Here is a 16,252-nt window from a genome sequence, read left to right on the forward strand (position 1 = left end):
AAGTCTGACAAGTATTTGTCAGAGTAGAGCTGAGCAAATAATCTCTTTGATTCTCTGAATTGGTGGTTTAAACCTTCTCAGTGATGTGTTCATTTTGAATTTCTTGATTAATTGCCTATATTTCACTGAGGAAATTTAATACCGCATTCACAATCTGATGGGGATGCTTGGGAAGGTTTGCAGAAGCCTTTCCAAATATTAAATCTTCCAAGAAGTAGCTGCAATTTAAGGAAACTTGAGAAGAATCTGTGAATCATACACTCCTGCTCAAAGCTGGACTGCTGTGGTGTTTGGCTGGCTACAGGATATCAGTTTTGAGAGGTTTTTGTTCCTTTAACCAAGGATTTATATATGAAATTCTTGTTGTAAAGGCCCCAGTCCAAAGTTAGCCTGTCTAGATAGGTAAATTCAGCCTCCTTGTATTTCCATCAGTGTGTGGTTGCCAATGAAATGTGCAAGTCGCTATTTCATTTAATTTTCACGCCCTTTTTCTTTTTCCACTTAATCCCTCTGGTACTGCAGCCTTTGGAAAAAAAGAGCCACATTTCTGGCCCAGGTTCCTAAGGGTTCCTGAGATGGCTTTTTACCACCTTCTGGACAAGGGGCTGGGAGGTGTTGTCATCCACATGCATCTGTGCCTTAAGTACTCATGCCGTGCCTTTGTCCTGATGTCCCCGGCTTCAGGTGGAGATGGGGGATGGGGCCAAGCTGTCGCTGCGAAGCTAGGAACGTGGGGCAGTTGGGTCACAATGCTGGCGCTGGCTGTGTCTTTGTGTTGCCAAGTGCCCGGCTCCGGGGGACGTGCGGAGTCACCGCGCCGCTCCCTTCAGGCCGAGCTAGAAGGTAGGTGTGCGTGGCCGTATGCCTCCCTGCAGGTCTCCGCAGCACCGCCGCTTTAGCAGTGCCCCCTCTTGACAGTCATGCTGTCGGTCACCTGATCCTCAAAATCACACAGCTCATTTGAAAACTAAGGCCTGGAAAAAAAAAAAAAAAATCGTAACCACTGGGTTCAGCCAATTCACCTTCTTTCACTTGGGGGTGGGTTTCTTGTAAACGTGGTAAAACCATGACCTGTCCCCAGAGCAGCCAGCATCTACTTCTGTAAGATTTCAGAAGTCATAATTCACAAGCTCAACTGTTAGCTATTCTCTTAAGTATTGCTTTTACTGGTGGCTTTGGAAATGGTCAGAGCCCTACCTTTGCAGTGCTGTCCCCTAGTTTTCATTCACAGAAAGCACAGACAATATCTTTGACCTCAATCTCTGTGCATACGGTACAGAGGATAAGGGACACTGAACCTGTTGACTCCTTGCAGTTCTTCCAGCAGTCCTAGTTTTCTCTTGCTTCCTTTTTAGGAGAGAAAATTGCTATTACAGTTCTAACTACAGATTTCTACTTCTCTGCTCTGCAAGCTGGATGCCACAAATTGTTTTCTCTGCTAGAAGTCCCCACACCACGCAAATTGTGGGTAAGGCCATTTTTATGGATTTTTATTTTTAACAGCCTGCAGCGTGTGAAATTATTTTCAAGTGGAGAGTGTGAGGTTCCAGGAGGGCTTGGTGCTGGCTGAGCATTAAGCACACGTCTCTTTGAGGACTAGGACAGCCATGCAATCCCTCTTGTTTATGAGTGCTCCGCAGTGATAGTTTAGTGCTGTGATCCTACATCTCTGCAATGTTGTAAGCAACCTGGTCAAATACAGATTTTGGTGTCATGCACATGATATTTCTCTCTTGTGGGAAGGCTGGACAAGGGAGAGACTTGCAGGGGTGTAACTTTTGGCAGGAAGGATATGTCTCCACCATAAAACTGCCCCTTGGATTTGCGCTGCCAACCTGGAGGCGTCTTTCCATGTAGAGTTGTCCGGCTGGCATGAGCAAGGTCAGCCAAGTGAAATACTCTGCAGGGCAGAACTGTATCAAAGCACTGACCAAGAGCTAGTGCGTGGTTAGGAAGTAGCGCTACCACTGGGACAGTTAGTGATCCTAAAAATAGCTTTTTGAGGGTTTCTTGAAGTTTCCTCTGAATCAGCTGCCCCTGGCAACGCAACAAAACAAGATCAGGCAGAGGTTCGGCACGAGCTGGCTGCAGTGTGACTGCTGAAACAAAGCAGCATGCAGGCCTTGCACACAGCAGTCTCCGTAATTCAGCAAATCTCTGAGGAGCAGATGGCATTTCAGAGTGTTATGATTTGGGGGGCATCCTTCTGTTGTCTAACACTCCTGTTAGACAATCTTCTAACCCTTTGAATTGAAACTTAAAATGAAGATAAGGGTGAGTCTTAGACAATCAATATTTAAACAGCATTGACAGAAGCAGCTTTGAGATGGCGGCTAGCACTAAATTAATCTCTTAACTGCATTGAGTCTGCAATAAGACTTGGAAGGTCCTAGGATACACAGATGTTACTATATTAATTACTTACTTTCCTGCTCTTCCACACGTCTCTGCCTGCTTAATAGCTGGCAGTAAAATAGTTGCTGTTGCTAGGAAGTCATTTTTGTGAAAGGAGTATTACTCTACAGAAACAGCAGTTGTTGCCTTCCTAGCTGCAAGACCTCGTGCTGGTGTTTTGCTTTCGTATTTCCTGAAAGTTGCTCTTTGCACATAGTGACCTCGCTAGCCAAGTACTTAGGCAATTCTCAGTACCTCTGTGGTGGCTTTCAGCCTGAGGTAGGTTCTGTGGCAGGCTCTGTGATGAGATAAAATTCATGTGTTGTTTAGTTAATTGGCTGAAGCTGTTTAATACATCAAGAGGGCCCACAGGAAGCTGTGTGAAGCAGGGAATATGGTGGAAATTGTTTGTCTGTGTGTGGTTTCTCTCCTGTGTGCAGAACGCATGTACATCCGAAGATCTGTCTGCAGGGTCTGGCACAGGTTTTATGATACTCTGTCAGCGTGCATGCATGTGCGTGCATGTGCGAACACTGAGGGAGTTCTCTTGTACTCTGGTAGATGTCCTGTGTTGAAAATGCTTCTTTGTTTGTTAGGGGTGGGAAAAAAAGGAGGGGTAAGATAGCAAGAGAATATTTATGGCAAGCAGCCTTCTCAGTCCATCAGTTCTCCCGGTGTTTCTGTTCGGTTTCGCTTCCTGTACCAGTGAGCTCCTTGGGAACGCACAGCACATTTGGAGCTTAGACGTTTTTCATTTGCTTCTGGAATCCAAGCAGAAATACCAAACAAGAATTTACACGTCTTCCGCAGGTACTAGTGTGATGGCAGAAACAGCTCTGTGCTGACAAAGCAAGTTCATGGCTCTGCCCTCCACTCCTGCCCTGTTTCCAGCTGCCTCACACCTTTCTGCACGCCTGCTTCTGCAGCCCAGCAGAGTTGGGCTTCTCTGTTTGCCCCCCAGTTTGTGTAGCTGGGAGCTGAATAGCTGGGGATCTGCTCTGGGAAAGGAGCTTATCTGGGTATTTTTGCTGGGTTGAGTACCAACACCGTTTTTGTTTGTGCACAGTCGTTGGTCAGCGTTCAGCTGTAGCCCTCACTGACTTGGAGGAAGATGGTAAAGCTTGTGTGGGGAAAAATACGAATTAGAGAGATGAAGCCCAAACTGCTGACTGTTTTTATTTGTTGTAATAACCCAAAGTCTTATCTGACTCTAGGCACTGAGGTGTCTCTTTGAATAATTTTGTATATACAAATATGTCAAGTTTTTTCCATAACAATATCAAATTAGTAATATCAGGCCTGAAGGGGAGCTCTTCAAATGGGTACATATGATTTAACCTTTCCAACAGATTCTGGGGTTGTCAGAGCAGCTGGTTGCCTGTGGCTTGATGGAGAAAGGCAGAAAGAACAGTTATGTCCAGCTAAGGAAAGCAGGAATTACTTCTGCCAAATACAGGAGCATAAGCAACTTATTAAAAATAAAAAATAAACTACCAGTGCCACTTGGGTGCCTGCTCTCATTTTCATGGTACTCTGTGGTTGTCTATGACAGTAGCTATTTCGCTTTGCTTTCAGAAAGTTTTGATCTCCTGAAGAGTCTGGGTTTGAGCATTCCTGTTGCCTCCCAGTATAGACAATTACCTTTTTCAACTAATTGCTAGAGTCTGTGTTCTTCTTGGCCATTGGAGAAGCACAGGGTACACTCGATCCACGTCCCTGCTGGATTGCGTTTTTGGTTAGGCTTCTCTTTTAAAGGCAGCACTTGTGTGTTTTGTTAAAAGCTGGGATTTAATGCTGTGATCTAGCCAGTCACAAAGCAGTCTTACATGTTGCTGGAGCTGTAATGGAAAAATCTAGAAGCTTTTGCATGCCTTATTTTCTATTAGTTAGGAACACGTCTCAGCTTTGGCACAGAAGCTGCTGGCCTGGCGTTGCAGCTGGCTGCCTTGCTGAGGTATGCAGCTCAGGTGCTGGCATCTGAGTAGCGAGTCCTCCAGCTGCTGCCAGCTGTGGGTCAGGAGCTGTTGATGGCTCACCTGGGGCAGGAGGGAAAAGGGGACAGTTTCTCCCCCCAGCAGCTCTGCACTTCCCCAGCTTTAATTAATCTCGTGACTAATCTGCACCTAACGGCTTAAAATAGAGCTTGGCTCACAAGGCTTGGCACGGGTGGAAGATGAGCTGCCCCTCGTGGTTAGGAGCCTGGGCTTTCTGCGATGTCACCACCAAGGTGGGCTTGCAGCATTTTGTCTTCCAGGGGCTCATTTATTTTGAGTATTTTGCATATGCTCAGGTGTGCGGTGCTAACCTTTCCTTTTTCTCCTTTAAGAGTTATAGTGAAGTAAGAATTGCTAAGACTTCAGTAAAGCAAATAATAAAAACGTGACCTTTTCCCATACAGCAAGCTGTGTCTCCTGTTATGTTAGCTCGTTTTTGCATGCCTTTTAGTGTCACCATTTGGGGAGGATAAGTTAGCAGGCTGAATAAATGTACACAGGCATTAATTTCTATTTTTTAGTCTGGTTTTGTAGCCTTGATTCTTGAAGAATGAAACAAAGAACTGCAAAGAAAAAGAAATGATGGAAATGGTTAGTGTGTCGTACCTAAAAAGTGATGTCTGCAAATCTTGTGGAAGATGGGGGCTCCCGGCCAGTTCCTGAAGGAAAACCTTGGCACTCTAGCATCCCTGAAACATCAGGGAGGTAGTGGATGGCACTGAAAATGAGTGAAGAAACAAAGTTTGAAGCATTTTAAGTAAAAAGCACTGTTAATAAAACAGCTGCTTTTAGAACAGGAAGAAGCATCCTAGCTAAATTACCCAGATAGTTTAATTGACGTTGAAGAGGAAATGAAAGGCTGTGTTTATAAACATTGGTTGTCAAAAATAAAAGCAGAAGCCTTTATAACTTGTGGAAGTGTGACAGATCAGTGGTGCCCACGCAGCCTAAGTCCCCGCTGCAGCTCTGTAAGTGTAACGTTGTTTGAAAACCTGGTGCTGTTACAGGCAGTTGCAAAACTTGTAGCTGCTTTAATGAAATCGAGTTGCTGCTGTTGGACGCTCGCGCATTTTGTAGCGGTGTTAAAGAGTTGCTGGCAAAAGAGTAGGCGTCCCCAGCACCCAGCTTCATCAGAAGTGTGAATGCATCTCTATCTGCCTATGTTATTGCAAGGTGTGAGGTCTGTGCTCTGTTTATTTTAAATTCAAGTGTTGATTTAAATTTAAGGTGTTGATTCACCAGTGAAGTTTACAGTTTTCATTGTTCTTAGAAGGGAACAGATGTTAAGGGTTTGTTCCCGCTCAGAGCTGTTCTCTAAACTTAGCATGCATGTCTAATCCATAGTCTTCTTAGCTGCAGGTTGAGGTGGTTGTCTGAAGGAATTCCCACCGTCAGGGGCTTGTGGCTTTCTGCAGTCGGCAGAGTGGTCATACAATGGTATCTGACCTGGGATTAAAACCATGACCTGGAGGTCAGCTGCTTCATCTAATTGCCATAGCATCTGCTCCTGTTTACTCTCAGTTACCTTAAAAAAGTTCACATGGCTTCACATGCTGCTCCTGTAGCCTGCCCTCCAGCCAGAAATCATTTTGCTCCCTTAGGCATGTGAGGTGCTGTAAATGAAGGTCACAGAGAGAAATGTGGGTGCTTTCAGCTGTTGTTGCAAATTGTCACTTCTGCTGAGATGAGCTTGCAAGTTGATGAATCCCAGCTTGTTATCCTGCTTTCATGTCCCCAGGCAAATTTCCTGTAGACCACGTCTTAGCTGTACGGGGCACCCATGTGGCAAGCATGTTGCAAGCTGTTCAGGTGCTGTCAGTCTTACACACGCCTGGCTTCCTCTGCCCTACTGAGAAAGGCAAGCTTGGGGCAAGCAGGGAAGGTGAGGAAGAGGCGTTGGACAGAATGAGAAGAGCTCTGTGACAAATTGTGCTCCACGTTTGTCTCTTTCATGTGCACAGGAGCACAGGGAAGACTTTTCTGGATGTACGTTCTGCAATCTGCCAAAATGGCATTAGTCATGTAGTGGCTGAAACCTGCCTGAATGCCCTGCGAGGTGGAACTGCTGTTACAGCAGCACAAGAGACAGCCTCTTGCAATAATTACTGCAACATCCTTCCCCTTCTGTTTCCTCCTTCCTTCCTGAGCACTGCTGCTTTGATTTTTTTTTTCTGTTACCTTTAATCGGTAGCTGTATTTTTTTTAAAAAAATATTTTTCTCTTCTTTCCTTCCCCTTTCCACAAATGTTTCTGTTTATCAGAAGGCTATTTGGTTGTCTGAAGGGAGTGCCCTAATTACATTTATTTTGCAGTTGAACAGAACAGCCTGGAGCCTGGATTGTCATGCTCTTGGCTGAGCCTATAGTTCTCTGAAACGCAGCAGCACTGCTGAGACAAAGGATAGATGCACCTCAGGACTCTGCTTTTTACCTACCTGTGATCCATACATCTGGCCTGAGTGGTTTGGGAGCACTGCAGTGGCTGCCAGTTGGACACCAGGGGCTCTGTGCCTGCTGTGTCCCTGGAGAACTGGATGTTCTCTTCCCCCCTTCAGGCAGGTATTGAGCCAGCTGCCACTTAACTCCTTGTTTTCAGTGCTGAAAGGCTCAGCAGAGAGAGTGGCATAGCTGCTGGCTTAGGTAGGTGCAAGAACTTTGGAAAAACCTACCAGTGAGAAGCAGGATCCCATGGTGGCTCCTGCTGGAACAGCAATGTTCCAGCCAGATGATTGCTAAACACGTTTTGCTGTTCCTAGACAGTTAGGACCAGTTCCTGCAAGCACTCATTATCATGTAGCGATGAGTGTTTGGGGCTCTAAGAGGTCTCTTGGAAACTTAACAAATGTTTACAAGACCAGTCCCAGCATTCAGTCTCTTAAACTGTGTTTTTGATGAAGAGATTGTGCCTCAGCCTGTGCATTGGGGATTGAAGCTGCCAACGTAGCGTGCAGCAGTAATTCAAATGATTTGCTGCCTCGGATAAGCAATCTATTCATTAGGTTATGTCTCACCTTTCTGTTGGGTTCTATGTCACACTGTCACCCTGCAAATAATTGAGAGAAGATTTAGGCTGCTAGGGAGAATTGAGGCATTCGCACAATTCTGAAAATGTCAGGCAGAGGGGGTGAGTGCTGTGTCTTAATTTTGTAGTGCATAATGGTTCTGGAGAGTTAACGTAAAATGGAGATTTTGGATGTAACACAAATCCAAACCTAAAAGCAGAGTGTACAGAGAGAGAATGGAAATAAACATTTAGATTTCATTTTCTGTTCACTGTAACAAAAATTTTAGACATCACCATACTGTAATGTCGGCTGAACATGAGCCAGCAGTGTGCTCAGGTGGCCAGGAAGGCCAGCAGCATCCTGGCCTGTATCAGGAACAGCATGGCCAGCAGGTCCAGGGAAGTGATTGTCCCCCTGTACTCAGCTCTGGTGAGGCCGCACCTCGAGTACTGTGTTCAGTTTTGGGCCCCTCGCTACAAGAAGGACATGGAGGTGCTTGAGCGAGTCCAGAGGAAGGCAACAAAGCTGGTGAGGGGCCTGGAGAAGAAGTCTTATGAGGAGCGGCTGAGGGAGCTGGGACTGTTCAGCCTGGAGAAGAGGAGGCTCAGGGGCGACCATATCACTCTCTGCAGGTACCTGAAAGGAGGCTGTAGCGAGGTGGGGGTTGGTCTGTTCTCCCACGTGCCTGGTGACAGGACGAGGGGGAATGGGCTAAAGTTGTGCCAGGGGAGGTTTAGGTTGGATGTTAGGAAGAACTTCTTTACCGAAAGGGTTGTTAGACACTGGAACGGGCTGCCCAGGGAAGTGGTGGAGTCACCATCCCTGGAGGTCTTTAAAAGGCGTTTAGATGTAGAGCTTAGGGATATGGTTTAGTGGGGACTGTTAGTGTTAGGTCAGAGGTTGGACTAGGTGATCTTGGAGGTCTCTTCCAACCTAGATGATTCTGTAATGACTTGCTGCTTTGGACACTGAAGGTACTTCAGGTTTCCTCATTTAATTCTGTTTTCTCTCTCTGTTCAGACTCTGAAGAAGGATATTCTTGTCTTGGTCTTTGACTGTTGAAGCAAAGCTTGAGTTGCATCAGCAGAGTATAATGTGCTGTTCTTTTGCAAAAGAGATGTTCAATACCTGTTTTTTCTCTTCCAGGTGAGCTGACTTAAATGAAAACAAAGCAATGACACATCCAGACGACAAGAGCACCACAGACAGGTAGGAATTTGTTTTGTGTAATCCTGGCTACCCAGGTGCTGAAACTAATTTTGAGATGGTTTAAAAAAAATAAAAATGTCAATGCAAGAATCGTTATGACTGGGTGGGATGGAAGTGGTTTCAAACTAATGTTATCTTTTACCAAAAAATATGATGTCTTTTGTAACCTGCATCTATTGTGAAATGAAATGTGTTTGACACCAGGTCTCAGTGGGACCCTCACTGATGCAAGTGGCCCCTTGTCCTGTGCAAACTGCAGGTGTCACACTGAGTTGGGGCGTTCTCCTGCAGCACAGGATGCCTCCATCTCTTTGGAGCACTGGCCCTGTTGTTCCATATCCCATTGGGTTCGCAGCTTCGCCATCACAGGGGGCAGCATTGCCATTGATCTGCAAGAGGCAAACCTAGCCCTTCAAAGAAGCACCCCTGTGCTCTAATGCCTTTGAGTTCAGAAAAGCAGTCCTGACCAGGGGGCTGAGTCTTGCGAGTACACATCATTGGAAATTGGGGCAATGAGGGTTTTCCCTTAGATACCTAACTTGCAAAAGTGATTTTATGGGGGGTCATTTTTTCTGCAATTCCCATTACCTTCTCGTGAGGCTCTCTACAACTGCCAGTAGGCTTTATCGCAGGTCAGTGTTCTTTTCCCCTGTTTTGTGTGCTTGTCCTGAGGCATGAAGGGACAGCAATCGCTGCAAAGCCACATAAGGGGGGAGGCGCGGGTGGGCAGAGACTTAAACCTAGCTATTGGGAAGATATTCAGACAATTCTACTGTGCTTCCTCTGCTGTCACCCTCCAAAGTACATCTTCATCTATACATATTCAGTTGGTGATATAGCTGTGAAGAGTCAGCCATTAAAAATCTATTTCTGGATGCTTTCTGCTGGGAATATAATGTATTTTTGCCTGATCAAAATGCCAACCAAAACTGTGGGCATTCACTTGCTTAGTGTCCTACATACCTTTCTGCCTCATCTAGGGATTGGATATCACTACAAAATGAATCTGACAGCTGTAGTGAATCTGAAGGGTACAGTGTGTTCTGTACATAGATGTTATCTTGATTCAATTGGAATATAAATCAGGATATTTAACACTCGTTCACAGCGTGGTTTCTGACAGCTCCAGTGCCAAAGCCAACAAGGACTATAAACTTCTCTCTGTTGATTTGAGCTGTTTGTGAAAGTCCTCACTGGCGATAGAACATTCAAAGACATGAGGAGTGATAAGTGAGTAGTGCCAAGGAAGACGATGGAAATTCCTCCTGATGGCTGCCAAAAGCTAGTGGGGTGCAGCCTCCAGTGCAGTCTCATTCGTAGGAGAAGGTGGTTTCTTTTTTTAAAAATGTTTCCTTTAATTTGAATACTGAAGCACAAAGGGTTGCTTTCCTCTCTTTTCTCACAAATGTTTGATTTTTAACATCTGTAGAGCATTTTCTTCCATAACTGCCTGCATTTATCTTAGCCCTCTACTGTTCAAGTCAAAATAACTTCTTGATTATATTCCTCCCCTCTCATTTTTTCACTACAGTACTGATTTTCCTGCCTTTGCCTTGCTGCTTCTCTAGCCTTGCTGTAGTCATGCAGTATGGGTTAGACCTGGTGAACTCTGAGTGCTTTTCATTGCCCGGCAAGGATGTGTTGCTGGCAGCCAGCTCGAGTTCTGAAAAGTGCCAAGTTGAAGAAGGTGTGATAAAGCAAGCCTATGGAGAAGTGTTCTGCTGAATCAGGGTCAACAAAGAGCTTTGCTACCTTAGCCTTTTCCAGGCTCTTGCCATTGCTCACAGCAGGCAGCTTGATTTACCTTGCTAAACTGGTTTTTGTGCATGCTTGCATGTACAGGTTTCTGAATTTTACTTGCTTTCCAACTGTACTTTGGAGGCAGGAGTGTGGGGACCAGACTAATCTATTTCCTTTCTTCCAAGCATGTGGAGCCTGTGAAACACTGGTTTATGGTGGTGTAGCCTGTGCTTTACAGTAGCAATGCATATATTTGTTGTGCAGCTACTTCCTTGGCTGGTGGTGGAAGAAGACAGGAGAATATCAAGCCCTTGACAGGTTTGTGCAGGGTTTGGGATTGCCAAAATGTTAGCTGCTCTTTAAGGATGAACCTGCCCGCTGGCATGCAGCCTTGGGTTTTCTGCAGAGTTGAGGAGGAGGAGCGGGGAAGGAGGGTGCTGACAGCTAAGAATACTCCTGGAGCTGAGTGGTTAGAAATCTCCTGTGAGTCTGGGGCAGCTGAGCCTTGCAGGAGTGCCATCTTTGCCTTCTGACATGGTGCAGAAGTCCTCTTTGCAAATGAAAAGGCCACCCTCCGCTTCACGTATCTGGAATCACAATATGCATTTGACCCTTTTCACCCCCCACTGAGAAGACTCATCAGTGGCAATAAATGGTGGTGGTGAGATGTATTTCTAGTCAACAGAGCTGGGAGGGCCCATGTTAATTAAAAGACAGCAGTGACTCTCAAAGACTGAAAGTAAGGGGGTGTGTCTGTTTAAAAAAAACAGATGTGGTACAGTGTAATGAGATGTTTTGAAAAGGTTGGTAGGGCAGGAAGCTGACCTATTTCTGGGTGTAAACAAGCGTATGGTTTATTTTACAGCAAATGTGATACTTGAGGAAAGCTAACAGGCCATGCAATGTCTAATGATTTTAATACAGTATGGTATCTACTGTATTCACCCTCTGTGCTTGCTGACCTGTTTTGCAATAGTGTAAGCTTCTGGGATTTGTCACACAAACTTAATGGATTATCATACATTTATTAGTCTAATGTGTTATTGCCATTTTTTCCTGAGTAAGGGATGCTGTATTGCCATTTGAACAGTCCCCGATCCGTATTTGCTGGAATCTTGCACCAGGAGTTAGGTACTGATTTCTGTCATTAACATTTTTGCTTCTTTTGTTCTTTCCCCAATCTTTCCCCACCGCCACTTTTTTAACACTTCTTGAAAACAAAGATATGTAAAGATTTCTTTAATAAAACCTAGAAGAACCCCCATACATACCCACCCCGCCCCTGAAAGATGCCATAGCAGAAAAGCCCCTGCAGCAACTAAACTTCATAGCAGGTAGGTTAAAAAAGAGTAATGTAAAGATTGTCTTCCTGAAGTTTTGTGAAGATGTGGAAAGCTTCTAGGTGCTTCAGGAGGAACAGGTTTAATGGATTAACAAAGCTGAAAGTAAAATGCCACATTATATCTTTCAAAATCCATGGATGTGTGAAACTGAGTAGTACGGAACTGATACTCAGGTACGGCAGGTGTTGTTACTGGTGGGTTGAGAGAGAACGCTCTTCCTGCAGTAGGAGCATTGATTTTTAATCCTGTTGGTGATGCTGTAGGTACTGTCTTGGGCCACTTCTTCTCAGCCTCTGCACCTTATTTCAAAATGTTGCTTTGTTCAAAATATCTGAGCCTCTTTTTTTTCCCCTATACATGTCAGCTTACTTTTGGTCAGCACCTGTGGATCCAGCTAGGTAAATGGCTGGAGGAGGCGGTGCTTCATGTATAAAATGCACATAATGTACCCGCATCCTGTGTTTTACCATTGGTGCCTGAGGTCAGTAGCCTGGCATTTTCAGGAATTCAAAATTAGGAAATGATGGCATCTAGGTTGCCTGTGCAGCTTCATTTGCTGCTCAGTTGGATTTGCATTTCTGTGCGATATTTAATCATCAGCTTCATCTCTGGGGAAATCCACTCATTCAATCCGTAGGTAGATAAGAGTGGATCTTCTAATATTGAAATGCTGCTAAATAGCTTAAATACTTGTTGAATTGTAATCACCTGTAGGAAGCTTTTCCTGTGATGTTTTTAAGATGCATTGCTCTTCACCTCAGAATTGCATTCCTGAGCGTGTGATGAGATGAAGTATAAAAAGCTTGTTTTATTGTTTTGTTCTGTTTGCATTTTACCTCATGGAGACTGTTTCCTTGGCTTGGAATGTCTTTTTCAGAGACAAGGACTTGAAAAGGGGAAACTTGTAACCCTGGTGGGTGAATAAAAAAACAGGTGGGGAAAAGCTGCAGCCTGCTAATCTTGAAAACAGATGTAAGGGAGGGCTCTACAGCTGACAGGATGTATTTGGACAGAAAACTTTATTCGGGGAACCACTGATTTGTTGGACTTGAAATGTTCCACAGGAACTTATTGGTTTTCATCAAGTCTTCCAACCGGAATGGCACAATCTTGTTTTTAGGGCAGCTGGTGAGCCAGAAGCCAGAGGCTGGGAATGCGGGGCCGCTTGGACATCCCCTGGGTTGTGAGTTTGAAACCTAAAAAATAGCATCATAATGGCATTTGCTTCACATGAAACTCTTGTGGTGTGGGATTTGTAAGGCTTTGTTCTGGGTGGGCTGTTCTGTGCTCTGCCCCCCTCTCCTTCCTTTAACATGGAAAGCGGATGCCAGCACAGCTCAGGAATTATTCTTTATCTCTGTTGGTAGAAAGCAGGTCCCTGTTCTGCCCGGCCTCTTTGGAAAACCCCAGGAAGCACAAGTAGGATTGTTGAGATGTTTTAGAAAATCTGAAAGCACTAGGATGTGCTTGAGCAGTTTACTATCTTCCTTGTTAACTTACAGCTTTGACAAAGAACATGATCAGTTTTGTTTTCTTTTAAAATCCCTTTTATATCTTCACCAAGCTTGAAATGTTGATTTCAGACATCACTCCCAGTATTCTTTGCCTTTTCTTTCCCCAGAGATATCTTCCTCAGAAAGGAGTACAAACCACTCTACATGTCAGCAGTAGCGTGTAACTGTGTGCAGCACTAGGCAGGTATCCTACATCTTGCAGTCCTTTCCTGCTTCAATTCCTGGTTGTGTTATTCCTCCGGTCCAGTAGTCAGCAGGACCTTAACACTCTCCAGCTGTGCAATTTTTGCACTAAGATCTCAAATTATTTGAGTATTGATGTTACTTAGAAGCTCTGTCCCAGGGGTTATGCGTTGCGTGACATTATGGTGACTTTGTTCATCTTTCTAAAGGCTGATATTCGTACGCTTTTTATTTGTATTCACTGTCAAGCCAAATTCAGCATGATGCAATCTGGGAACAGGAGGACACCATTAGGATTGCTTTGTCCTGAGGACTGGCAGTGGGATCTGTGTGGTTCATGGCCATGTCTTAAAAGACTCATTCATCATTGTTGCCTAGGCATCAGCGATACTGTCATTTCTTAAATTTGAAGAAGTGCTCACCTTTGCAAAAAATAAGAGCATCCTTTTCATCACAGTGCAAGTTCAATTAAAAAAAATAAAGCCAGCTGCTAGGCTGGCATTCCTGCGCCATGGCGTTGTACAGTCATCCTTTTGCTTGACCTGCAGGTCTGCAGCCTCTTCAGAGTTCAGCAAAGGGCTTTGCTTTGTGCTTTGAAGAAGCTGGTGGTAGGTATCCTCACCTGGCAGCGTGAAGGGTGGTAGACATCTGTTACCTGTCTCAGTGGCTCTCACGGACATTCATGAGATGCGAGGAGGGCTGAAACGCTGGATAGTGACTTCTGGAGAGCTCTCTCCTGCCATGTTCTCTCGGAGAGCCTCTGTGCTACCTGTTCCAGTGCCTCACCTTGGCACAGCCTGGCGTACCTCGGATCAGTGCAGAAGGCCTTCCTGGAAGGCCATCACCCTGTTAAACATCAATGCCTTTGCACAATGTGGGAATCAACAAGTGCTTCTCAAGCAAAAGGGCAGAAAACTGCTAGAAACTTTCAATGCAAACAAAGCAAATTGTTTTCGATTATTTTTCCTGGAAAAAAGCTTAGCTGTTCTGGCAAGAGTATATATATATATTCATCATCTATTGTTATGGTTGAAAGGGCTGAAACAGATTGTATTTAATCTTCAGGGTGATAACCTTTATGGAAATCTTCAGCCTGTACTATCCGGATTAAGAGAAGCTCTACGAACAGCCGAACAGGGCCTTAAAACAGACAGCAGCTCTGTCTGTCATTTGACAAATGACATTTCTTAAAATTTCTTAAGTGGTGTATCCATGCAGTGTGGACAGGTAAAAGCTTTGTTTGGTATTGGAGACAGAAGAAGCCTGTAAGTATCTAATTTTCAAAATTGTCTTGAACACAGAGCAGGTTCCAGCCCGGTTAAGTGTAGGCAAGGGGATTGAGATATCCTTTACTGATGCTGTCAGTCTCTTCATACGGGACTGAAGCATCCAGGCGTGCCTTCTGAAAATTTGTACTTGGTCTCACAGGAAGGAAAATGACCCTTTTTAATGGTCGTCTTTGACAAATTTCTTAAAAGCTGTGTCGCCTGGCTTGCATTAAACATCTGGAAATGTAGTCTGGACTTTGGCCCAGGTCCAAATTCATTTCTAGTCAAGCAGATCTGACATTTGGTCCGAGTCTTGATGTTTCCCTAAGCACTTGAAGAGCCTGGAGTACTTAGCATTCCCTTCATGTGGGTGAGCAGCTGAAGTGTAGGGCTTGGAGAGAGGAATGCTGACCACCGTCATCTCCATCACGGGCTTTCTGCTTGGTTGAATCAAAGTCATGGGACTGCCTGCTTTGTGCACACTTACCATCCGGACAATGGGAATAGGTTGCTATGTTTTGTGATGTTTTGTAGCGGCTTTGATTCAAGTGCAAACCGTCCTGTTAAATGCAGAAAATAGTTCCAACTTGTGTGTGAAAAACATGGAAAACACCAGCAAGCAGGTTGTTGGAGCAGTGCAAGAGCCACAGGTCTTAGCAGGGTACGGGGTAGCCGAAGGCGTAATTGCCCCCGTTCGCATTGTGCATTTCCAGCGCTGAGCCTGCGGGGCGTGTGACTTGGTGTGGCAGGACATATTTTTTGTTTCGTTGTTTAAACAGCAGGGTGGAAGGACCTCATGTTCTACCCATAGATTATGAATGTTCTGAAGTGTTTTAACTTCCTAGATAGATACAGCTATGGAGGAAAAACAAAAAAAAATACTCAAAGATGAAACTTTGAGATAGATTTCAGCTCATTTCCTTTCTCTGCGTAGTGCCCCTTCTTTCAAAAAGAAGGGTTCTGTTGTTGCTTGCATGAAGATGATTCAATGAAATTTTAATTACTTGACTTGAAAAAATGTAGATACTCTTAAAAAAGTAAATGTGTCCCTTCCCTTTTTCCCTGTTTCCTAATCTCTTCAGCAGAAATTGTAGAAAATAATTATACGTATAACTCTCTAGGGCAATCTTTCTTCTGGTGGGAAAACCCCTCTAAAACGTTGGCTGGATATGCAGTTCTGGTGCCGGTAATAGTATGGTTAATTATCAGTGCTTTTGGTTATACTTACATACTTAGAACTTGCTAGCAGCAGTGAACCATATTCTTTTCTCTGAAGATGTCAGATTCTTGGCATTATTATTTTCCTAGGGGAAAAATGAAGTTCCTTGGAGTGACAGGTGAGCTTGAGAGAGGATGTAGGATGTATGTGTATATATATATATATGTCATAATTTTAAATGCTGTGATCAAGCCCTAAGAAGAAAAGACAAATTTTGAGAACTGCAGTTACTCCTGTACTCTTTTTGGTCACATCCATTGCACTGAATCCAGATTTTGCCACTTAAGGGAGGTGAATGTCCTGGTAGAGAAGATGACCATGGGCACAGAGAAGTTGTAGAGTCTCCATCCTCAGTGCAACTTGATCTAAGTCGGTCATGTTTTG

At 44.5% G+C, this 16,252-nt stretch overlaps 1 protein-coding gene across 3 annotated transcripts in view; it reads left to right on the top strand.

Annotated features, from left to right (window-relative positions):
• The first annotated feature begins 8,551 nt into the window (after positions 1 to 8,551).
• The window catches only part of AFF1 (AF4/FMR2 family member 1), an 85,256-nt gene continuing 77,555 nt past the window's right edge, over positions 8,552 to 16,252 (top strand). For all 3 annotated transcript variants that reach the window (XM_035323515.1, XM_035323516.1, XM_035323518.1), the window contains exon 1: positions 8,552 to 8,601. In XM_035323515.1, the coding sequence (XP_035179406.1) occupies positions 8,567 to 8,601 (35 nt within the window). In that variant the 5' untranslated portion in view covers positions 8,552 to 8,566. The remainder of the gene's footprint in view (positions 8,602 to 16,252) is intronic.

This window comes from Oxyura jamaicensis, chromosome 4 (genome assembly GCF_011077185.1).
Source record: "Oxyura jamaicensis isolate SHBP4307 breed ruddy duck chromosome 4, BPBGC_Ojam_1.0, whole genome shotgun sequence".
NCBI classification, from domain to species: Eukaryota; Metazoa; Chordata; class Aves; order Anseriformes; family Anatidae; genus Oxyura; species Oxyura jamaicensis.